Below are 20463 nucleotides of genomic sequence, written 5' to 3'. Positions count from 1 at the left end.
AACATCTATCCATAAATGATCAGAAAGCATGGTATAGTTTGTTACATTATATAAAAAAAATTCTTTATTGCCATTTTCACTATAGATTATACACTTAAACTCAATAGCAACAACACTACTTGAATGAAATACAAAAACGATGCATCAGAACCAACATTCTGCTCTCAAGTGCAAGATGTTGGAAATATTATTAAACAAAAAAATGTAGTTCATTAATTATTAATTAAACAGGGCTTAGTAATGCAACCTATTTACAGAAAAAAACATCAAGTACTTCATGCCATGCTCCTTAAATTACTTAAAAAAACAAAGTAAATCCTTCAAGCGCCTCAGTGACAGAAAAAGCAAAAATGGCAAACGTTAGCTGGGCAGAGAAACCCCGTGGAGACCTGGAGAGAAGGACATTTCGTGTAAAATGTCTTAAAATAATAATAATAAAAAAAAGATGAGTGGAAGTCTGGAAATCTCCAGGTAACACATATTACAGCACTTTTGCACATCTACTGTAATTCCTAAACATGACACAGAAAAGCCTGGAGTGGTTAACAACCGTCAGTATATACAAAAAAAAAAAACAACCCTCAAACAATTGTGCACAATACTAAACGAGCAAAAATGCAGTTTACTTCATATTATACAATGGGACAAACCTGCCGTTTTATTTTTTTTTTCTCCCTATTTTCAATAATGTTAATCTATACATAAACCAGACCTGGGGAAAAAAACCAAAACAATCGGCCGAGCCGGGAGCAGTGGTGAGAAAGACTAGCGCGACTTAACGGAGGTTAGCAGTTTAGCTAGCTGTAGTTCACTAGGTGCAGGAGTGGGAGGAGCTCGTCTTTATTGGCGGTTACTCTTGATGCGCTCGAGCCTCTTTTTGAGGTCATCGAGGTTAGAGGCGGGTGAGGAAGCTCGGCCCGGGCTATGCGAGCGTGACTGCTCTTGCTGCAGCTGGGACTCTCGCGACTCCTTCAGCTGCGACAGCTTACTGTGAAGCATGTCGGTGGAGGAGGCCAGTGGAGGCCTGGACAGCAGGGAGGACAGAGGACGCTCGTCGTCCTGCTGCTGCTGTTGCTGCTGCTGCTGCTGAGGATGAAATGAGAATCACACTTTAGATGCTATTTATTAAAAGGGTCCATTAAAATACGTAAATGAACATTTACATGAAATAATAAAGGTGTCCACTAAAGGAATAATTTACACACAATAAGGATCGACTGCTTATTGGTCAATAATGGAAGAAGGATTGACATAAGCATACAGTTTGAACACTAAACCGAAGACCATACACTTCTATCAAGTTAATCACATTGCATCGGATCAGAAATGCAAAACTAACGAATCGCAATTTTAAAGTTTTGCACTAAGAAATTTTTTGGTAAGCAAGAACACCAAAGCCCCAAATATGATGATATCTGATAACGACATGTGGTTCACACCTTAGAGTTCTCGAGTCCGTGTCGTTGCCGGAGGATCTTCAGTCTCTCGTAGTAAACAGCAGGTTTCAGATCTTCCCCGTTACTGCTGACCGACATGGAGCTGTGGTTGGAGGGGTACGCAGAATCCACACTGTGCTGTGGAATCACTGGATCAAGACAAGAGGAGTGAAGGAATGATTTTAATAAACATACACAGTTAAAAACATCAAAACTCTGAGCAGCAGGGATACACATTAACACCAATCACAATTAATATCTTAGATTTGGTTCTGAACTGATACTCCGATGTCCTGGAACTTTACGCTTTTGCAGTTATAATGATGTAAAGTAAAACCAACTAAACCAGTCACATGTCCAGTCTATTAAAAACTGCTTTTCCCACCTTCCCATTCAGCAGGGTCTGATCCAATAATAAATGAAAAATATAGCTGCAAGCAGCAATGATGGGCCCTCGCGCTATGGGTCATCACTACACAGTGCCATCGCCGCCCAGGCGCACCAGACACAGTGGGTACATGCATTAAAAGGGGAAAGACCAAAAGGACAAGAGTGACAATTTGGGTGTACTGAAAGTGATCACAGCAATGTCCACTGATGGCAAAATGAAGACTGACTTTCCTTCTAAACTATATAAGGACAAAAGGGACAGTTTGGGTGTAATGAAATACACTATATTGCCAAAAGTATTCGCTCACCTGCCTTGACTCGCATATGAACTTAAGTGACATCCCATTCCTAATCCATAGGGTTCAATATGACGTCGGTCCACCCTTTGCAGCTATAACAGCTTCAACTCTTCTGAGCTGGCCCCTTCCTCTTCACACCAGACTCTGTCATCCATGTCTTTATGGACCTTGCTTTGGTCACTGGTGCACAGTCATGTTGGAAGAGGAAGGGGTCAGCTCCAAACTGTTCCCACAAAGTTGGGAGCATGGAATTGTCCAAAATGTCTTGGTATGCTGAAGCATTCAGAGTTCCTTTCACTGGAACTAAGGGGCCAAGCCCAGCTCCTGAAAAACAACCCCACACCATAATCCCCCCTCCACCAAACTTTACACTTGGCACAATGCAGTCAGACAAGTACCGTTCTCCTGGCAACCGCCAAACCCAGACTCGTCCATCAGATTGCCAGATGGAGAAGCGCGATTCGTCACTCCAGAGAACGCGTCTCCACTGCTCTAGAGTCCAGTGGCGGCGTGCTTTACACCACTGCATCCGCCGCTTTGCATTGCACTTGGTGATGTATGGCTTGGATGCAGCTGCTCGGCCATGGAAACCCATTCCATGAAGCTCTCTGCGCACTGTTCTTGAGCTAATCTGAAGGCCACATGAAGTTTGGAGGTCTGTAGTGATTGACTCTGCAGAAAGTTGGCGACCTCTTCGCACTATGCGCCTCAGCATCCGCTGACCCCGCTCCGTCAGTTTACGTGGCCTACCACTTCGTGGCTGAGTTGCTGTCGTTCCCAAACACTTCCACGTTCTTATAATACAGCTGACAGTTGACTGTGGAATATTTAGGAGCGAGGAAATTTCACGACTGGATTTGTTGCACAGGTGGCATCCTATCACAGTTCCACGCTGGAATTCACTGAGCTCCTGAGAGCGACCCATTCTTTCACAAATGTTTGTAAAAACAGTCTGCATGCCTAGGTGCTTGATTTTATACACCTGTGGCCATGGAAGTGATTGGAACACCTGATTCTGATTATTTGGATGGGTGAGCGAATACTTTTGGCAATATAGTGTAGATCATAGCAATGTCCAGTGATGTGCAAAGGGAGAATGACTCTCCCTCTAAACTATATTACTTACTATATCAGTATGTATGTATGTATGTATATGTATGTATATGTATGTATATATATATATATATATATATATATATATATATATATATATATATATATATATATATATATATATAAATAATCACCCAGAAAAATGTATACACATTTCAGGAAAAGAAAAATTTGTATAAATATTGTATTACTAAATTTATTATTAAACGTTATAGATTGATATATATGATGATGATATAATATTATGATATTATTATTAATATTATACTAATATAATTTACATCATACTATTTTTCTTCTCCTGAAGTGTATATACATTTTTTGGTTGACTCTGTATATATGAATTGTGCAAATGAAGCCATATTTTAAAAAATAAATAAATAACGGGATAAGAGCCTCTAGTGGACATAGTCTAGTACTGCAGGAGTCAGGCCAAAACCATGTCCAGTCAATGGTCTGATAAATGTAAAAATTTGTTGTGAGCCGTTTGAGCGTCACAAAATCATGAAACTAAGCAGAATCACAACCAGTTGTTCGTTCTATGTAAAAATTTTGAAACATTAGGGCTTTCCACTGTTAAGATATAAGAACATTAATTTTTTTTTCTATTATGTCCTCACAATAGCAACATCATTCACAATATCATAAATTCCTTCACATCAGCCATGTCCTGACATTATTCTCACTGATTCTCAACCAAATCAGGTGAAAGTAAGGGAAAACATTAGAGACTTCCTGCTGCCAGTTGGTGGCGCTATGACTGAGACTCACAGTAGTCATGTCCGTGTGATCAGCTTTCTTCTCTTAACATAAAGTTGAGGTTTGATGTACATCACACAATATACACCGAAGTTATTAGCCACTTCCTGTTTCCTTTTATTCTCCATAAGTTTAAGGGATCCTCACGGCTGAACTGTTTGAGATCAAAAATCCCTCATCAACTTTAGATCCTCAATGTCTTCAAATCATATTGGACCCTGTTTGGTCAAAATCATACAAATCCCCTAGGAGGAGTATATCAAATTCCATTGGGTGCGTTTTTCAAACATCCCAAAATAACTTACTTCCTGTTAAGCAGATCCCATGACAGGTGGATGAACATCATTTAGTTCAATGAGATCTAAATGTATCCCGGCTCTCATGCATATACGTGCAAGTGAATATGAGCTGTGCAGCTATATTTCTGACAAAGTTCCAGGGGGCGCTGTGACAGCCCTGTGCCACGCCCGGGGACGAGCCACACTGGACTTTCTCATAAACATTTACACTCTCTATGGGAAATATTTTGGAACATTAGGCCTTCTCGTAAGATATGAGAAGATTCATTGTCTTCTATTATGTTCTCATGTAAATCGTCGCCATAGTAACACGATTCAAGTTATCAAAAATTCCTTCACAGTTTCACATCAGCCATGTCCCGATATTATCCTGACTGATTTTGAACCAAATCAGGTGAAAGTAAGGGAGAAAATATTAGAGATTTCAAAAAGTGACACACTTCCTGCTGCCAGTTGGTGGCGCTATGACCGAGACTCACAGTTGTCATATCCGTGTGATCAGCTTCCAATGCTTAACATAATCCTAAGGTTTCATGTAGATCACTCAATATACACAGAAGTTATTAGCCACTTCCTGTTTTGTTTTATTCGCCATAAGTTTAAGGGCTTCTCACGGCTGAACCGTTTGAGATCAAAAATCCCTCATCAACTTACATTATCAATGTCTTGAGATCATATTAGCCTGGGTTTGGTGGCGGATGTATCAGTGTCTTGAGATCATATTAGCCTGGGTTTGGTGGCGGATGTATCAGTGTCTTGAGATCATATTAGCCTGGGTTTGGTGGCGGTTGTATCAATGTCTTGAGATCATATTAGCCTGGGTTTGGTGGCGGTTTTAATAATGTCTTGAGATCATATTAGCCTGGGTTTGGTGGCGGTTTTAATAATGTCTTGAGATCATATTAGCCTGGGTTTGGTGGCGGTTGTATCAGTGTCTTGAGATCATATTAGCCTGGGTTTGGTGGCGGATGTATCAGTGTCTTGAGATCATATTAGCCTGGGTTTGGTGGCGGATGTATCAGTGTCTTGAGATCATATTAGCCTGGGTTTGGTGGCGGATGTATCAGTGTCTTGAGATCATATTAGCCTGGGTTTGGTGGCGGTTGTATCAATGTCTTGAGATCATATTAGCCTGGGTTTGGTGGCGGTTGTATCAGTGTCTTGAGATCATATTAGCCTGGGTTTGGTGGCGGTTGTATCAATGTCTTGAGATCATATTAGCCTGGGTTTGGTGGCGGTTGTATCAATTCCCTAGGAGGAGTATTTCAAATTCCATTGGGTTCGTTTCGCAAACAACTCAAAATAACTCAGTTCCTGTGGATTAGCCTTAATGACATGCAGCATGAAAGTTGTTCAGTTCAATGAGATCTAAGTCTGTACCAAGTTTTACATGGATACATGCAAGTGTGTATCAGCTATGCAGCAAGAATTTCCAGGGGGCGCTGTGACGGGTGTGTGCCACGCCCAGGGCCGAGCCACGGTGACGTCCTAATGGCCGCAGATTCCAAACTGTCTGCTGATTTTCAAGAGTTTTTGAGCATGTTTATTAAAAAATAAATAAATAAATATACAATTCTAACAAAAACAACAGGGCTTCCACACCTACAGTGCAAGGCCTCTGGCATCTGGCCTTACTCCTTCGGTGCTCGGGCCCTAAAAATGTATAGTTTAATATTCCCCTTGAGCTCATTAAAATGAAAACATTAAATAAATACAGAAGTTTGTATTGGGTCTTAGGAAAAAGACACAGGGAGTAACAGCCCATATAATCACCAGCGGTACACACCTGTAACACTCTCAGAGACTCTGTATTTTTGTATTTTTCCTTTTACCTGAAGAACTCTGCAGACGGCTCTTCCCCTCCCGCTCTGACTCGATCATACGGAGACCACGCTCGACATAGCTCTGGAAAAACTGAGACGTGTTCCTCAGGAAGGGCTCCAAGTCAGCGTCTGAATACTTCTGCTTATATTCATACAGCTCAGTCAAGCCCTGAGAGAGAGAGAGAGAGAGAGAGAGAGGGGAGAGAGAGAGAGAGAGAGAGAGAGAGAGGGGAGAGAGAGAGAGAGAGAGAGAGAGAGAGAGAGAGAGAGAGAGAGAGCGAGCGAGCGAGGAGAGAGTGGAGAGAGAGAGAGAGGAGAGAGTGGAGAGAGAGAGAGGAGAGAGTGGAGAGAGAGAGAGGAGAGAGTAGAGAGAGAGAGGAGAGAGTGGAGAGAGAGAGAGAGAGAGAGAGAGAAGAGAGTGGAGAGAGAGAGAGGAGAGAGAGGAGAGAGAGAGAGAGAGAGAGAGAGAGAGAGAGGAGAGAGTGGAGAGAGAGAGAGAGAGGAGAGAGAGAGAGAGAGAGGAGAGAGTGGAGAGAGAGAGAGAGAAGAGAGTGGAGAGAGAGAGAGGAGAGAGTGGAGAGAGAGAGAGAGAGGAGAGAGTGGAGAGAGAGAGAGAGAGAGAGAGAGAGAGAGAGAGAGAGAGAGAGAGATTACTGATACTTGACTGTTTCAACATGAAGCATGCGAGTGGAAATAAACAGAGCTCTCACCTCTTTAGTGTTCTCCTTGGAGCCGATCTTTTTGAAGATCTCTGAGAGAATGTCGCTCACTTTTGCTTTGATCACTTTCTCATCCTGTTAGCAGTAAAGTTGAGAGTGTGTTATATTTTCTATTCTCACATTATATAAATTAAATGCTGACTTTACTCCAGTGATAAACTTCCAGGGTTTTCTACTAATTATCCCAACCTGGCCGAGATTAAATGAATAGTCTAAGAAATGTAAAGGAATTAATGTATTTGATGACGTACGGATCGTAAGGCCATTTTCTCAGAGTTCTGGTCAGACTTGAGGCCTGAGAAATTTCCTGAATGCTTCACCACGCGCCTCAGATGAGCCTCCAGTTCGGACTCATTCCGGTTCTCGATCATAGACAGATGGTCCAGTATCTGTGGAAACACAGAGTATTACATTATTTCCTATTGCTATTCAACATTTTTATATGCTTTAATGCTATCTAAAACTTGCTTATTTATCTATACTCAATAAAGTGTGCATGATAAAAGAAAACAGAAAGGGAACAATCCAGATTTTATGAACATTCTCATGGTAAATATTGGCCTTCATTTGCATACCGGAACCTGTTAGGCTCGTAGATCTTATGATGAAACAGTGCTTGTATATTACAAACTCTCCCTCAATTTCTTGTAGGAACTTTAAAAGAGGCTTGATGCAGTTTGTCCTGGATTTATTGTGTGTTCTGTCAATTTAGATTCATTAGCATCATCCTATTTGAACCCTATGCTCTGTATTGTAATTCTGTATCCAGGTGAAGCATGTTTTAATTTCAGGCCTTGATCAGTACTCCTGACTTATTAGCCTTCCTTTTCCTTTCTAAAATAAGGGACATTTCCAAAGGCTGTTAGTACCTTGGCCCCAGTGAGCTTGCAGAGTGTGTGCAGTAAGGTTTTAAGAGTGCGATGTGGCACGTCGCTCTTCAGCTGCTTCAGCTTTTCTTTCGGGAAAACCTTCATGAAGTTATGGACGTCCAGCAAGATGCGGTCCAGGTTAATACTGTTAATGGTCTCGGGCAGGAAGCGGATCATTCTCCACAGACACTGCAGATATGTGAGAAGAGTTTAAGAGCCAGGTGTACACTCAGAGGACCGCTATACAATTTGTTTCACATAAATGCCTACTTGAAGTCTTCTTTACCTTCATGACGAGCTCGGAGAACATGGGGGATCCCGCGGTGGTGATCAGGCTGTCCTGCAGGAGCACCAGCAGAGCACTGCCGAACACAGCACACACCATCATCATCATCATAATCATCAAGGTTTAATTGTTAAAAAATGTCAAAGACTTTTTAATCCATGTAAAGCCATACAAGTCCCTTTGCAAGTTGTTACTATAGAAATGAAAGCTTATTAAAATGTGCACAGGCAGAGCTGCTGTTACAGAACATTAAATCAACATCTGACCAATCAGAAGTGTGCATTTGACAGGTTTTTTATTTGACAGGGTGGTGAACAGCAACTATGTGTTGAAAACAGCGTAAAATATCAGTGTGACGACTTTGTTCTGTTCACCTTAGGATGTTGGTTTGATCAGACTTCTCTAGCACTCGCACCACCAGCAGGTTGACAGAGCGGATGAGCTGCTGGCCATCCTCGATGTCCTCCACACGTGAGTCCAGCATCAGTGTGATCAGACCATGCATCAGATCCTTCAACACACCCATAGAAGCCTCCCGTGCCAGACTCTCCATAGAGAACAACTACAGACACACGCAGACATTCATTAAGAACTGCTTTGAAACAAACATACTGTGACTGGTATCACAAATATATGGCTTTGTTTTTGGTAGCCACATGGTCTTATATGTGATTAAGTTTTATAAAGAGGAGTGTTTTGGATTTTTTGGAAACAGCATCAGTGGTCTTAAAAAAAATGATGAAGCCCAGTGCTTTGTCTGATACAGCCAATCAGTGACAGTCATGTCATGTGACTACACAGAATAATAATTCCCTTACATGTGAGCTCAGTTAGGCGGTTACACTTCAGACCATTTCTTAGACATTCTTGCAATGTCATCGGTAAGCCTGTTATAGAGTCAATCACGGACAGAATGAACGTGAACGAGGTAGATTATTTACGCTAGCATCAATTTCCCCCTAAAGTGCAGACACTTAATGCAAATTTAAAAGTTTATAGCACATACTGTCTAAAGTCTACAACAAATTACACAATAGGACACATGGCAGAACCCTAAGTTTAGTGTTGTTTATATTTAATGTGTTTGTTATTGAGTAGAACAGCAGCATGAAGACAGTCTAGAATTACAGACTTACCCAAAATGATAATTATTATTAGTTTAATACTATTAATAGGAACTCGGGATATAACGGGATTTAAAAGCCAAGATATCGATAGGTTCGATTCTCTCGGTAGGTTAATCCCTCACCGAGAGCATGTTGCCGATGATGCAGCTGTACAGTTTGAAGATGTCCTTCTTGTCCAGCCGGTCATCTGCCATGTGTGTGTTGTAGATGAGGCGGAGCTGCATGAAAGTGGCGATCAGGAACTGGTCTATGTGGCCCGACATGGCTTCTGCTTTGTCTTCCTGCCGCAGCACCTCGTCAATCTGCCAAGAGGAAAAGCATTACGGGAAATTGCATTTGTAGTTATCGACTTCTACTTCTCAGAGCTGAGGAGATGGGTTCAGGGATCAGACGAGTCTAAATGAATACTGAAGTTAATTATAACCTTCAGCCTTGCTGTTTACGTTAGAGTCTACTGGAGATCCTATAGGCTATAAGGCTTAGCAAAGAGACGCCATCTTTTATATATGCCACGTTCATTTATTTCTGAGAATAAGTGGCCTATGCTCAGAAAGAAGCTCAAATCATAACAGATCTCAGACTGCTTACCTGTGCCAGTGCCTGGATACTGGTGTTAATGTCACCACTAGCAACCTGTGAGATGACAAAGTTGATGGTGGAGGCTGTGCTGTTGTGGAGGTCATCAAAGTGAGGTGAGATAGCACGAATCCTATATAAGAAATAGTACATAATTAAGAATTAATCTTCAGCAAAACCAGCACATACTCATTAATAACCTATGGATAAAATAGCTGATACTAGGCTAGACACTTGACATTAACAGCAATGACTGAGATTACAATGTTGGTAAACTGCCTAGCACTTAAAGAAATGTCCAGACTGTATTGACCCTGTTATGAAACCTTTTTCATTTTCTGATTGATAGGGAACCACAACCTTTGCACAGAAATTATTTTTCAGCAGTCTTTTTGGCTCTGCTATGAAGCTGTTGATTAACCATTTGATTGATGGACAAAACCTTTGCAGAGAAAATTGGATATGTTTTTATCTACATGCTAGCCAGCTTATCAGGCAAGTTAGCACTGATAACAGATTACCTGCTCATGCTGTAATGGAGTTACTCATTCTTTCACACTTTGCCACAGCAAAAACGGTGGCACTTTGTACTTTAGATGGTTAAGCGTTCCTTTGGGATACATTGCAATCTTTTCTGATTCTCAGGAAAGAAGGGGTCAGTAAAAATTGATTGAAAAAGCCATCAAATTTCTTTAGTCTCAGGGACAGATTGCTGATAGCAGTACCTTATTATGCTTATAAAAACTAAAGCTCCATGCTGAAGTAGTAGGCTTAGTGAGATACTGACCTAGTCCAGGGCAAACCGACTGAGAAATGTGATTAAGAAACATTTATTCACCTTTCAGAATGGCTACATTAATCCTGCTAATTCACGACATCCAGAAGTGTCAGTGCAGTGTGCTTACTTGGGCTCAGGGATCATGACGGGCTCGAGGAGCTCATCCAGTTTGTGCTGCACAAGGTCGGGGAAGTCGCTGACGCGTGTGTGGTCATTCTCGATCATGTCCAGGTCAAGCTGAAACTCCTTGGGGATGGAGGGTGCAGTGTGCTCAGAGTGGGCATTCTGTGACCGAGCTTGACTGGCAGAGGAGCAAAAAAAAGAAAAAAGAAAAAAAAAGACAAAAGATTGTCTTCACATTGGCCACAGATTCAAGTGAATAATAAAACATACTGTGACAGTGAGCTAGACTGGGAAACACATAGCTGCAGGTCCAACAGCATACAGTGATTTTAAACATGTTATACACTGAATGTTACGACGCTTACAGACGATTTCATCTTGAGGCTCGGGAGCTAATCTTATTAATTCTATCAGGAACGCTGACAGAAGTGCAAAAGGACAGGGAAAGCATTTGAACTGATGTTATTAGCAGAAATGATGGTTTCAATTTCAGTCTGCTATTCGTGTTATTCGTCTAAGACTCTTGCGTGCCTCATGAAAAGAACCTACGACGATTCGGCTGTACTTACATCCTATACGTGCGATACATTATTCTGTCCAGGGAGAGCAGAGAGAAAAGAAATCATAAAGAAGAGAGACAGAAGCTTAGATTTAGGAAGCAAAAACATGCAATGAAACAAAAGGACAGAATCAAACAGGAGCATCAGTCGAATCTCTACAAAAACAATCAAACACAAGCCCACAAAGACTGCCTTGAGAATAAAGCAATGAATTGGACTGATTATTGATTAATTAGATGTACTTTTTATAGGCATAATATGATTTTAAAGAGTCTGGGAATCTTGTTGCAATTTGTTCTTGCTACAGAAACTAAATTAGCTTGTTTGTTGACCATGTTAGCTTAAAAAGCTCCTGTAGCACCATATCTTTACAAAAGTAAACAAAACGATTAGCAATTTACAAAGAAATGTGCTTGAAACCGTGAGCTGAAAAAGAAAGACATTGTCAGGTGATCTTTTGACCTGGTTCAAAGCATGGACTACGCTGGACGGTGGAACCTACTTGAGTTTGTTCGGCACCTCCTCTTGCGCAGGCTTGCGTAGGAAGGTAGCGTTAGGATTACTGGGCTGTTCCCTATGTGTTTTCTCCTGTTTGGTCGAGACGGCAGGCGCTTTCTTAGCCGAGCGCTTGATCCTCTCCTCCAACATGCTCATGTCCTTCTCCGAGAGCTGTGGAGCATGGCCAAGAAACATCAGAACCAGCTACCAGTTAAACAGGACGTTCAGAATAAGATAAGGCCTGACACAACAGATGTGTTTTCTTCCTTTTATACCGTGGCATTTTGCCAACAATTACATTTGCGTAATTAAAAGTTAAACAATACTTTCATCAGTTTATAACTACACTTCATTTTGTGGAATAATTGCAAAACAACCACCTGTTTCTGTTTCCCCTCTTTCAAAGTTATTAATACAAAAATGCAACTTGGTATGTTACCAAAACAACAACCACAAACTCCTGTACCTAAGCTACATCCTCAACCCTGCATTTTCCTCTTTTATAGTGAACTGACACTGGAGAATCCTTCAATAATACGATAATGTTATGAAGCATTTTCTGCCCACTTGCTAGTTCTCCCTCATCACATCTCCCTCCCCCTGAACCCTGTGCAGCACTGACCTGGACAGTTTCTGCATCACTGTGGTTCAAACTTATCTCTTGATAACAACTTGAAAGTTATTGGGAGGTCATTACAGGACCAAAAAGCAGAGTGTTGTCTTACATTGCCGATGAGTTTGAAGACCTGGTCCCCACAGACGTTGTAAGCTGCCACCACTGTATTTAGCGCTGCATTGCGCACCGATGTGTCACGGTCTCCAATGTGAACGGCGATGTCTTTCAGAGCCTTGGCGGGCGTCGGCTGGCACACGTTCATGCCATAGTTCTCGATCAGGCACCCAAGCTCTTCAAGACATTCTGAAGTGGAAGTCAATCAAACCAAGTGGAATGAAACACTCAGTTTAGTGCCACCTATACCTATTCTGTTTAGATTAAATATCTCAAAGGAGCAGTTTGTGAGTTTTCAGCCAGCTGCAACTGCTATGGAAACTTTATACCTTTCCCTTTCTACCAACTGACTCCACTCCCTCTGAACTACATATTATTCAAGTTGTGTTTTCAGAAAATGTGACAGATCTGAACAGCTCTGATCTGGCTGGTGGTATAGCTAGTATCTAGGGCAGAACATTTTAATATAAGTGTCTCAAATGAAGAAGCTTGCAATGTCCTTTAGTTATCTTATTTAGGAAACTGACTGGCCTGCACAGAGTCCTGACCTCAACCCAATAGAACACCTTTGGGATGAATTAGAGTGGAGACTGTGAGCCAGGTCAAAACAGGGACGTGTGCCTTTACCTGCACATGAATGTAATATGGAGTTGTCCCGCCCTTTGCCGCTATAACAGCTTCAACTCTTCTGGGAAGGCTTTCCACAAGGTTTAGTGAGTGTGTTTATGGGATTTTTTGACCATTCCTCTAGAAGTGCATGTGTGAGGTCAGGCACTGATGTTGGACGAGAAGGTCTGGCTCACAGTCTCCACTCTAATTCATCCCAAAGGTGTTCTATGGGGTTGAGGTCAGGACTCTGTGCAGGACAGTCAAGTTCCTCCACACCAAACTCACTCATCCATGTCTTTATGGACCTTGCTTTGGTCACTGGTGTACAGTCATGTTGGAACAGGAAGGGGTCATCCCCAAACTGTTCCCACAAAGAGCATGAAATTGTCCAAAATGTCTTGGTATGAAGCTGAAGCACTAAGAGTTCCTTTCACTGGAACTAAGGGGCCGAGTCCAACCCCTGAAAAACAACACCTGAACTCAGTGATTTGGAGGGGTGTCCCAAATATAGTCCCACATATAGTGTATGTACACCAAACCTTCCTAAATTCTTCAAACAATATAAAAGCAACAAAACCTGATCTCTGCTTGGAATTCTTGGACTTGGTCCCCTCCATGAGGAAGGGAAACATTTTACTAGGAGAATACACGTTACACAGCATGGTCAAAATGGCACGGACGTCTTTGCGCACCACGTCTTTGGATTCCCCGACCTGTCCGGATAAACAGGAAAAGAAAGTGTGATCACATGGAGGTCAGAGTGTCAAATGCATGCATGAGCGTGTCTGTGTTATGAAGCCTCTCTGACCTTCAGGATGAGGTAAGGGATGAAGGACGAGGCTTCGTACTCGCTCAGGTGGTAGTTTTCTCTGCTCAGCATGGTGAAAAGCAGTTTGAGAAACTCCATGGCCTTCATCAGCACACTGGTGTTCGTGTCGAAGAAGCGCAGCGTGAACCACTTCATGATCAGGTCCAGGCAACCGATCACGGCGTCTGACTCGCCATCCATGTGCTGGAAAACAAAAAGCATGATAATGCTGTGATAAAGGTGCTCAAGAAACTTTCAACAAATCTAGTACTGTTTGCCTTTAATGTGTATAGTGCACACACCCTGTCATAGAAAGCGTGCCTTACCTCAATCATGGAGTTGATGGCCTTCACATGGCGCTGGAAGTCGTAGTGAAAGAGTTCATCCTGTAGCCACTTTGCCAGGCATGTGGCCATTTGAGTCTTCAGCTGTTCCACATATTCGTCCCGTGGAGTGATGAAGTTCCACTTCAGGATCTGTAAACCACAACCCGATTATCCTTAGTGCAGTGCCATTATCTGCTTCCAGGCTTTGCTGGACATTGTTAGAATTGTTGAAATAATATTGTGCTTTGTATTTGATTTAAAACCTACTAGCAAGTGACAAATTGACAGCTGACCATTCAAGATTTTATGCAGATCAAGGTCTATTTCCACTGACCAGAACAAGTGGCATCTGGATTAAGATTTTCTAGATTCTATGTAAATTTGGTAAAATGCAGCAAAGTCACAAATCCAAACAATTAGCTCTAATGATTCTTAGGACCAACCATATGGTGCATGATATCCCATGCTTCTCCAGTTCTCCACTAAAGCTCCAACCTTTCCCACTGAAGAATTCCCTACATGCACATAAGAGACAATCTCTAACTTGACAATTGCTTTAAAAAATCCAAATAAACCAGTGCTAATGGAGAACATCATTCCTTTAGGACACCTCAAAAGCAATGGCACAGGTATGGTGCACAGACATGCCATTTGGGTTACGGTAAGGTATATTTGTTTGAAATGTGTGTTCTGATCAGGTAGCAGTGTCATGACTATTGATAATGTATTATGATGCCTACCTTTAGTGCTTTCTCCTCCTTCATCCTCTGCTCCTTGCCATTAGGCACAAGGATAAAGATAGGACCTGACCTGTCTTCATCATCTTTATTAGCAGCCTTGACAGGAGCCTTCTTTCCCAACACTCCCTGAAGGACAAAGAGAGAAAAAAAAGATTAAGGAGAGTAAAGAAAGAGAGACTCCCATCATTCACTCAATGCACCCAAAAGCATGATGTGCAAAGCTGAGTGAACCCCATTTTTCAGCTGTGTGGAGGTTTACTGATCCACCTGTACCTGTAGGTTGTTAACATTTCCCCCTGGGAGTCTGTTAGGCTTAGAGACAATGTCTTTATCTACTTTCAGATTCTCCACACTGTTCCTCTAATCAAAGCAAAAATAGCAGCTTTCACTCTTCAGGCAGTTTTAACAGGATATTGGGCATTTATGGTAGTCATGGTCAAAAACAAAATCAGAAGACTTCCTCTTATTATCCATATAACTAGATTTTATGCATAGATTTAATATAAATGTGAACCTCAGTTTGCTCATGTGGTTAAACGAGGCTAAATTAAAAAAAACAGTGCAACATTTAACCGTCTGTAACCCTAGGTTTAAATGGCTAAAAACCAAGCATGGGGCCTTCATGGGACAAAAGCAGAAGTGTTCAATAGAAAAAATTCAAAAAAAGAAATATTTAATAGATGCCCATATATATTTATATTTGACCCACTGAAAAATTCCAAACCTAAGAAATGCAACCATTCAGACCTTTTTCTGAGCAGGCCCCGCTGTTTTGGGTTTCTTGGTGTCCTGTTTGGGTTCTGGTGGGCTGTAGTCGTCCACCGCAGGCTGGCTTTTAGCCGGTGCTGAGAGATAGAGAGCAGAGGCAATTAGAGTATCAGATGAGTTTCATTAAACTCCACATAGCTATACTTAGTGTGCCGCTAAAGATAACGACTCGGTGAATGAAAAAGTTGAATCATCCATATTTAAAAATGAAGGCTGAAAAAGTGTAATATGAAAAGCGCAGACAGAGAGCCAGGAAAGCGTACCAGGGGCAGGTTTTGAAGGAGGAGCACTCTGAGCTGCTTTAGACGGGGCAGCCTTTGCGGGTGCAGCAGGTTTGGCTGGCATTACAGCCCTGGCCTTCTCCAACATGGCAACCACCTGGTCCTTTGAGGCCGGCTAATAAGATAGCAAACACAACCTTAATGGATGTTTTTACCAAATGGTAGATATCAAGCTCAAAGAGCAACATCAAAAGAAAAACTCTGTTTATAACCAAAATAACTTCTGCTGCTATTATTCACTGTCCCTAACCCCGTTTCTTCTCCTTCTTTGCACTCACTGTCAAACACTGTCCTTTTGCACAGAGTCGGCGTCATGTGTCCTGTTTGTCTGCACTGTCTTGTCATCCTGTGCACTTATGCTGTATGTTTAGTTTTTAAAGAATTGCACCTTGTAGTATAGTTTAGCTCTGTGTTTGTCCGCGTCACCTGTATTTTGTTTTTGTTCTGTGTAGCACCTCTGGTCCGGGAGGAACATAGTTTCATTTCACTGTGTACTGCATCAGCTATATATGGTTGAAGTGACAAAGCTTCTTTGACTTTTAATCATGACTTCAATTGTAATATTTTAACAGCCATATTTGGGCAGGCTGAACCAAATTTTTCATAAAATAACCATAAAAAGCATTAAAAGCAAAAGAAAAACGCTTCTTGTGAGGACGGCTTAACAGCTGAAACCCGAGAGATCAATGCAGAACTGCACGAGAGCATGTTTTATCTTTTAAGGTGGAAACCTACCTTGAGTTTGTTAGTGGCTTTGATCATCTTTTCGTAGCTCAGATGCATCATAAACATGGGTAGAGCGTCCTGGGCTTTCTTCCGCACGTCTCCACTGCGATCCTCCAGACAGGTGTAGAGGTGAGGGATACACAGCATCAGATCAGCAGGAACGGAACGCATGTTGGGCAGACGCTCAGCCAACCAGCCCAAAACCTAGCAGAAACAAAGTAAGAGATATATATCATCACTTTACAAGACTTCAATAATTATTTAGTTTAATTTCACAGAAAGGAATAAAGGAATAAAATGTGGCATGCTGTTAGGAAAATAGTCATTAACAATGACAGCATCAAGCAGAGCTTCCCTGATCTCCCCAAAGTTAATGAACAACATCAATTTGCCAACGCTACCATTTTTTAACTGACTGTCTCACTGTTTTTGTGCAGAGAGCAGAGACAGAAACTCCACAGAAAATTTTAACAACAATATAGTAAGGGAACTACATAAATAATAACGAACAATATTAATACGAACCTGTGCTTTGCTTTGGAGTCAAAGAAGAAAATTACAGAAAATTAAGCACAACCTTTTAACCAATCAGAATCAAGAATTTATCGGCACTGTGGTGTGAAGGTTTATGGACCACAGTGCATGGATAGGTTTTTCACACCCTTTCTTACTAATAACTGGAAAATTTGTATATGTTTTGCTTAAATACTGGTAATTAGTCAAGGTGTAATTGTGTCATACCGTCTTTCGTTACCTGTTATTTTTTTTATATTCCAACACTTTGTCTCACCCAACAATGAATATTCATGAGACCTCGAGATAGAAAAGTCACCATGTACTTGTGAATGAAGTGAATGGAGATGAGCGAGAAGATGAAGATAAAATCTACTGCTAATTAGAAATGATGTAAAGATGATGCAGGGCTTTAATGTATTAGTTTAATTGTGGGGAAAAAAGCCGTACTCTAGCCATAATCTGTCCTCCAGATACACTAAAATAATTTAATGGTCATGTGTGTATAACAAGAACTACACATGCTTTCATTACATCGTTCATTACATCGCTTATTCCTCATGTAATTGCGCTATATCCAAAATGTCCTGAAATTAGGCACGCTGATGTAATCAGACTCCTGCTTAGCTCATTTGACTATAGGTGTGTGTGTGTAAGTCAGTACCTCCTGTCTGAGAAAGGGATTCTCCCGTTTCAGCTCTTCTGACAAGTCTTCACCTTCCAGCCACTCCTTCAGGCCGGTCTGCTCCACCCACGTGTTTACCGTCGTCATGGCAGCAGCACGGACGTTGGGCTGGAGGAACAAGGTGTGGTTTTAGTTGCATATACACAAACAAATGGTGCTACAGATACAAAGAGGATCACCAGATAACAGTCAGCAATCGGATACGCTGCATGCATGGTGTACGCATGGTGGTGCAGCAGGTAGTGCTGGCGCCTCGCAGCTGCACCGGGTGATCCTGAGTTCGGGTTACTGTGTTTGGACTTTTGTGTGATCTCACCTAGTCTTTGGAAGTTAGCTGAACTAGCTACATTAAGTGTGAATGTGTGTAAATGGTGTCCAAATGACACAATGGAATTCCTGCAACACTCCCAGTGATCCAGGGCTGTATCCACACTGACCAGGATAAAGTACTTACTGAAGACGAGTGAATTAATATAAGTTCACACCAATCTTCACAGAAGTATAAATCAGCTTTATGCCACAATTAAATGACTTTCACTTTGCAGTGCATCAAAACATACGGCAGTGAATCACTGGCTGTTTTAGATGCACCCTTCATGCACAATCTTCTATCTTCTATGGAATAGACACCATCACATTAGGCACAAGTAGGCTTCAAGTTGTTTAAGATGTTTATAGTAGTAAGGATTTCTACCTTGCTGTCTCCCAATACGGTGATGATGGGGAAGCCCAAATTCCTCACATGTTGTTTGAGAGCTGGACCCATAGCTGTAGCAATCTGCTGCAAGATGGTCAGGGTTTGCTGAACCTGAACACACACACACAATTTCATAAGCAGTCTGCAATTTTTGCACATTACACATTTAGGTGCTGCTAAAACTGTTTCTGCACACCAATCAGACTGTATACTGGTCAGCACTACCTTCACGTATCTGTCTTGTAGTTTATTGTATTGTCTTTTGTCTTGCACTGTTTCCACGAGGTTGTACACATGCACTTCATGGCAATATGCTAATTGTTTTGTACTCTTTAGCCCATCAGATCTGTGTCGTCTTATGTAGCTCTATGTCTTTATGTAGCACCAGGGTCCTGGAGGAACGCCATTTCATCTAACTGTGTACTGCATCGGTGAGATATGGTCAAAATGACAATAAAAGCCGACTTGACTTGATATTAATCTTATACAAACATGACCTATAGACAACATTATAACATAACACCAGAAAAAAACAGACAAAATACCAGTAGTTTGTTGGAGTCTCCAAGACGGCCCTTCAGTGCCATGGGCAGCTCTCCGATGTTGGCCTGGATGAACTTGGCCTCTGAAATGACAGCAGTCACCTCATCCAGCCCTTCCTTTCGGATCTTCCAGTTCTTGTCACTAATCTTCGCCACCATGTCTGATGTGATTTTATCACTGCAAACAACAGTAGAGATCCATGACATATCAACAATCAAACTAATTCATGATCTCTTTCCTCTCTATTATAATGTTTAAGGCTGACCTGATATCAGTTCTGGGCAGCAGGTCCATAATATCACCGGCCCCTCCCTCAGCTTCCTCTTCATCGGCCTCTTCCCCATCATCCTCGGGTCCTTTCTTGGACAAGCCTCGTGTGGGAGCAGGAGGAGACTGGCCCTGCATCTGAAAACCCCAGAGCCATACACCATTACTTAACAAATACCGCTAATCCTTCAGCGGTTAAGAATCCCAATTATCTACCGATGTCTGAATTTACCTTCTCAAATTCGGCATCTATTTGAGAAAGCAGGGCCGGCTTTTCATCTTCAAAGAACATGCGCAGTGGAGCCCCCATGTACAAGAACATCACACCCAGCAGAGTAATAGCAGACGTCCTCACAGCCTGGAATTTATACAAAGGGTTCGATTAAAAAGAAAGAAAAGGTGGCCTGAAAAATATAGAGTTCACACCTATAAGTCCATGTGAAGTGTCCGAAAATGTTCCATTATGAGTTAGGGAGATTTGGTTTAACATTGTCATGTAGAAAAAAGTGCTGTAATGTTGTCACATCACAAGCCCCTATGTATAAGTGGGTTTATAGAAAGAAAGTGAACAATGCTGATCAATGAAGCCTTGTGCCTCTGACATGGGCACTGAGTGCACAACTAAACGCTTAATCCATAGTCTGTTGCTGAATATCGAAAATGTTTGTTACATCACAGTCTGCTCCAGTATCAGTGTCAAATGTCATCATTTACTCAACAGAATGCACTCCTTTAACCACACTTAAAAGCTTTGTGCAAATACACTCAGAGCAGGAAGTGTGCAAACAAATACTTGAACAAACAAGGATCTGGTTGCTATATACACAAACACCTTAATACACACACACACACACACTCACCGGGTTGGTGGCACCCAAAGCAGTTTTGACGTTGTTGATGAAAGCCTTCACGTTTATCCTGCAATATTCAATTGGAACAATAAATAAACTGAGCATGAATCATGAACACAAACACGTAATAGCCGAGAGGACGGCGAGTATGACCAACCCTGCAAAGCCGAACTCCTTCATGGCGTTGGCCAGCCAGTTCAGTGTCTCAGCCTGGTTTTTGGGGTTCTTCTGTGCAAAGGCCAAAGAGACCACCTGTAATGCAAC

General features: G+C 41.8%; 1 protein-coding gene across 3 annotated transcripts in view; it reads right to left on the bottom strand.

Annotated features, from left to right (window-relative positions):
• Positions 1-34: 34 nt before the first annotated feature.
• Positions 35-20463, bottom strand: part of ckap5 (cytoskeleton associated protein 5) — a 37132-nt gene continuing 16703 nt past the window's right edge. Inside the window, exons 18-45 of one of the 3 annotated variants that reach the window (XM_058396602.1) lie at positions 20357-20451; positions 20209-20266; positions 19581-19706; positions 19347-19486; positions 19084-19258; positions 18536-18649; positions 17821-17949; positions 16653-16847; positions 15900-16032; positions 15616-15713; positions 14869-14994; positions 14129-14278; positions 13803-14006; positions 13572-13707; positions 12381-12574; positions 11660-11826; positions 11167-11190; positions 10602-10775; positions 9709-9829; positions 9243-9422; positions 8368-8555; positions 7994-8069; positions 7708-7896; positions 7090-7227; positions 6830-6913; positions 6129-6288; positions 1440-1585; positions 35-1086 (exon numbers count right to left, since the gene is read on the bottom strand). In XM_058396602.1, coding sequence (XP_058252585.1) covers positions 841-1086; positions 1440-1585; positions 6129-6288; positions 6830-6913; positions 7090-7227; positions 7708-7896; positions 7994-8069; positions 8368-8555; positions 9243-9422; positions 9709-9829; positions 10602-10775; positions 11167-11190; positions 11660-11826; positions 12381-12574; positions 13572-13707; positions 13803-14006; positions 14129-14278; positions 14869-14994; positions 15616-15713; positions 15900-16032; positions 16653-16847; positions 17821-17949; positions 18536-18649; positions 19084-19258; positions 19347-19486; positions 19581-19706; positions 20209-20266; positions 20357-20451 — 3966 coding nt within the window. In that variant the 3' untranslated portion in view covers positions 35-840. The remainder of the gene's footprint in view (positions 1087-1439; positions 1586-6128; positions 6289-6829; positions 6914-7089; positions 7228-7707; positions 7897-7993; positions 8070-8367; positions 8556-9242; positions 9423-9708; positions 9830-10601; positions 10776-11166; positions 11191-11659; positions 11827-12380; positions 12575-13571; positions 13708-13802; positions 14007-14128; positions 14279-14868; positions 14995-15615; positions 15714-15899; positions 16033-16652; positions 16848-17820; positions 17950-18535; positions 18650-19083; positions 19259-19346; positions 19487-19580; positions 19707-20208; positions 20267-20356; positions 20452-20463) is intronic. The other 2 variants (XM_058396603.1, XM_058396604.1) reach the window with 2 other exon arrangements.

This window comes from Hemibagrus wyckioides, linkage group LG08 (genome assembly GCF_019097595.1).
Source record: "Hemibagrus wyckioides isolate EC202008001 linkage group LG08, SWU_Hwy_1.0, whole genome shotgun sequence".
Taxonomy (NCBI): domain Eukaryota; kingdom Metazoa; phylum Chordata; class Actinopteri; order Siluriformes; family Bagridae; genus Hemibagrus; species Hemibagrus wyckioides.
Note: the sequence above shows the minus strand (reverse complement) of the source record. Positions and strands in the feature narration are given on the sequence as shown.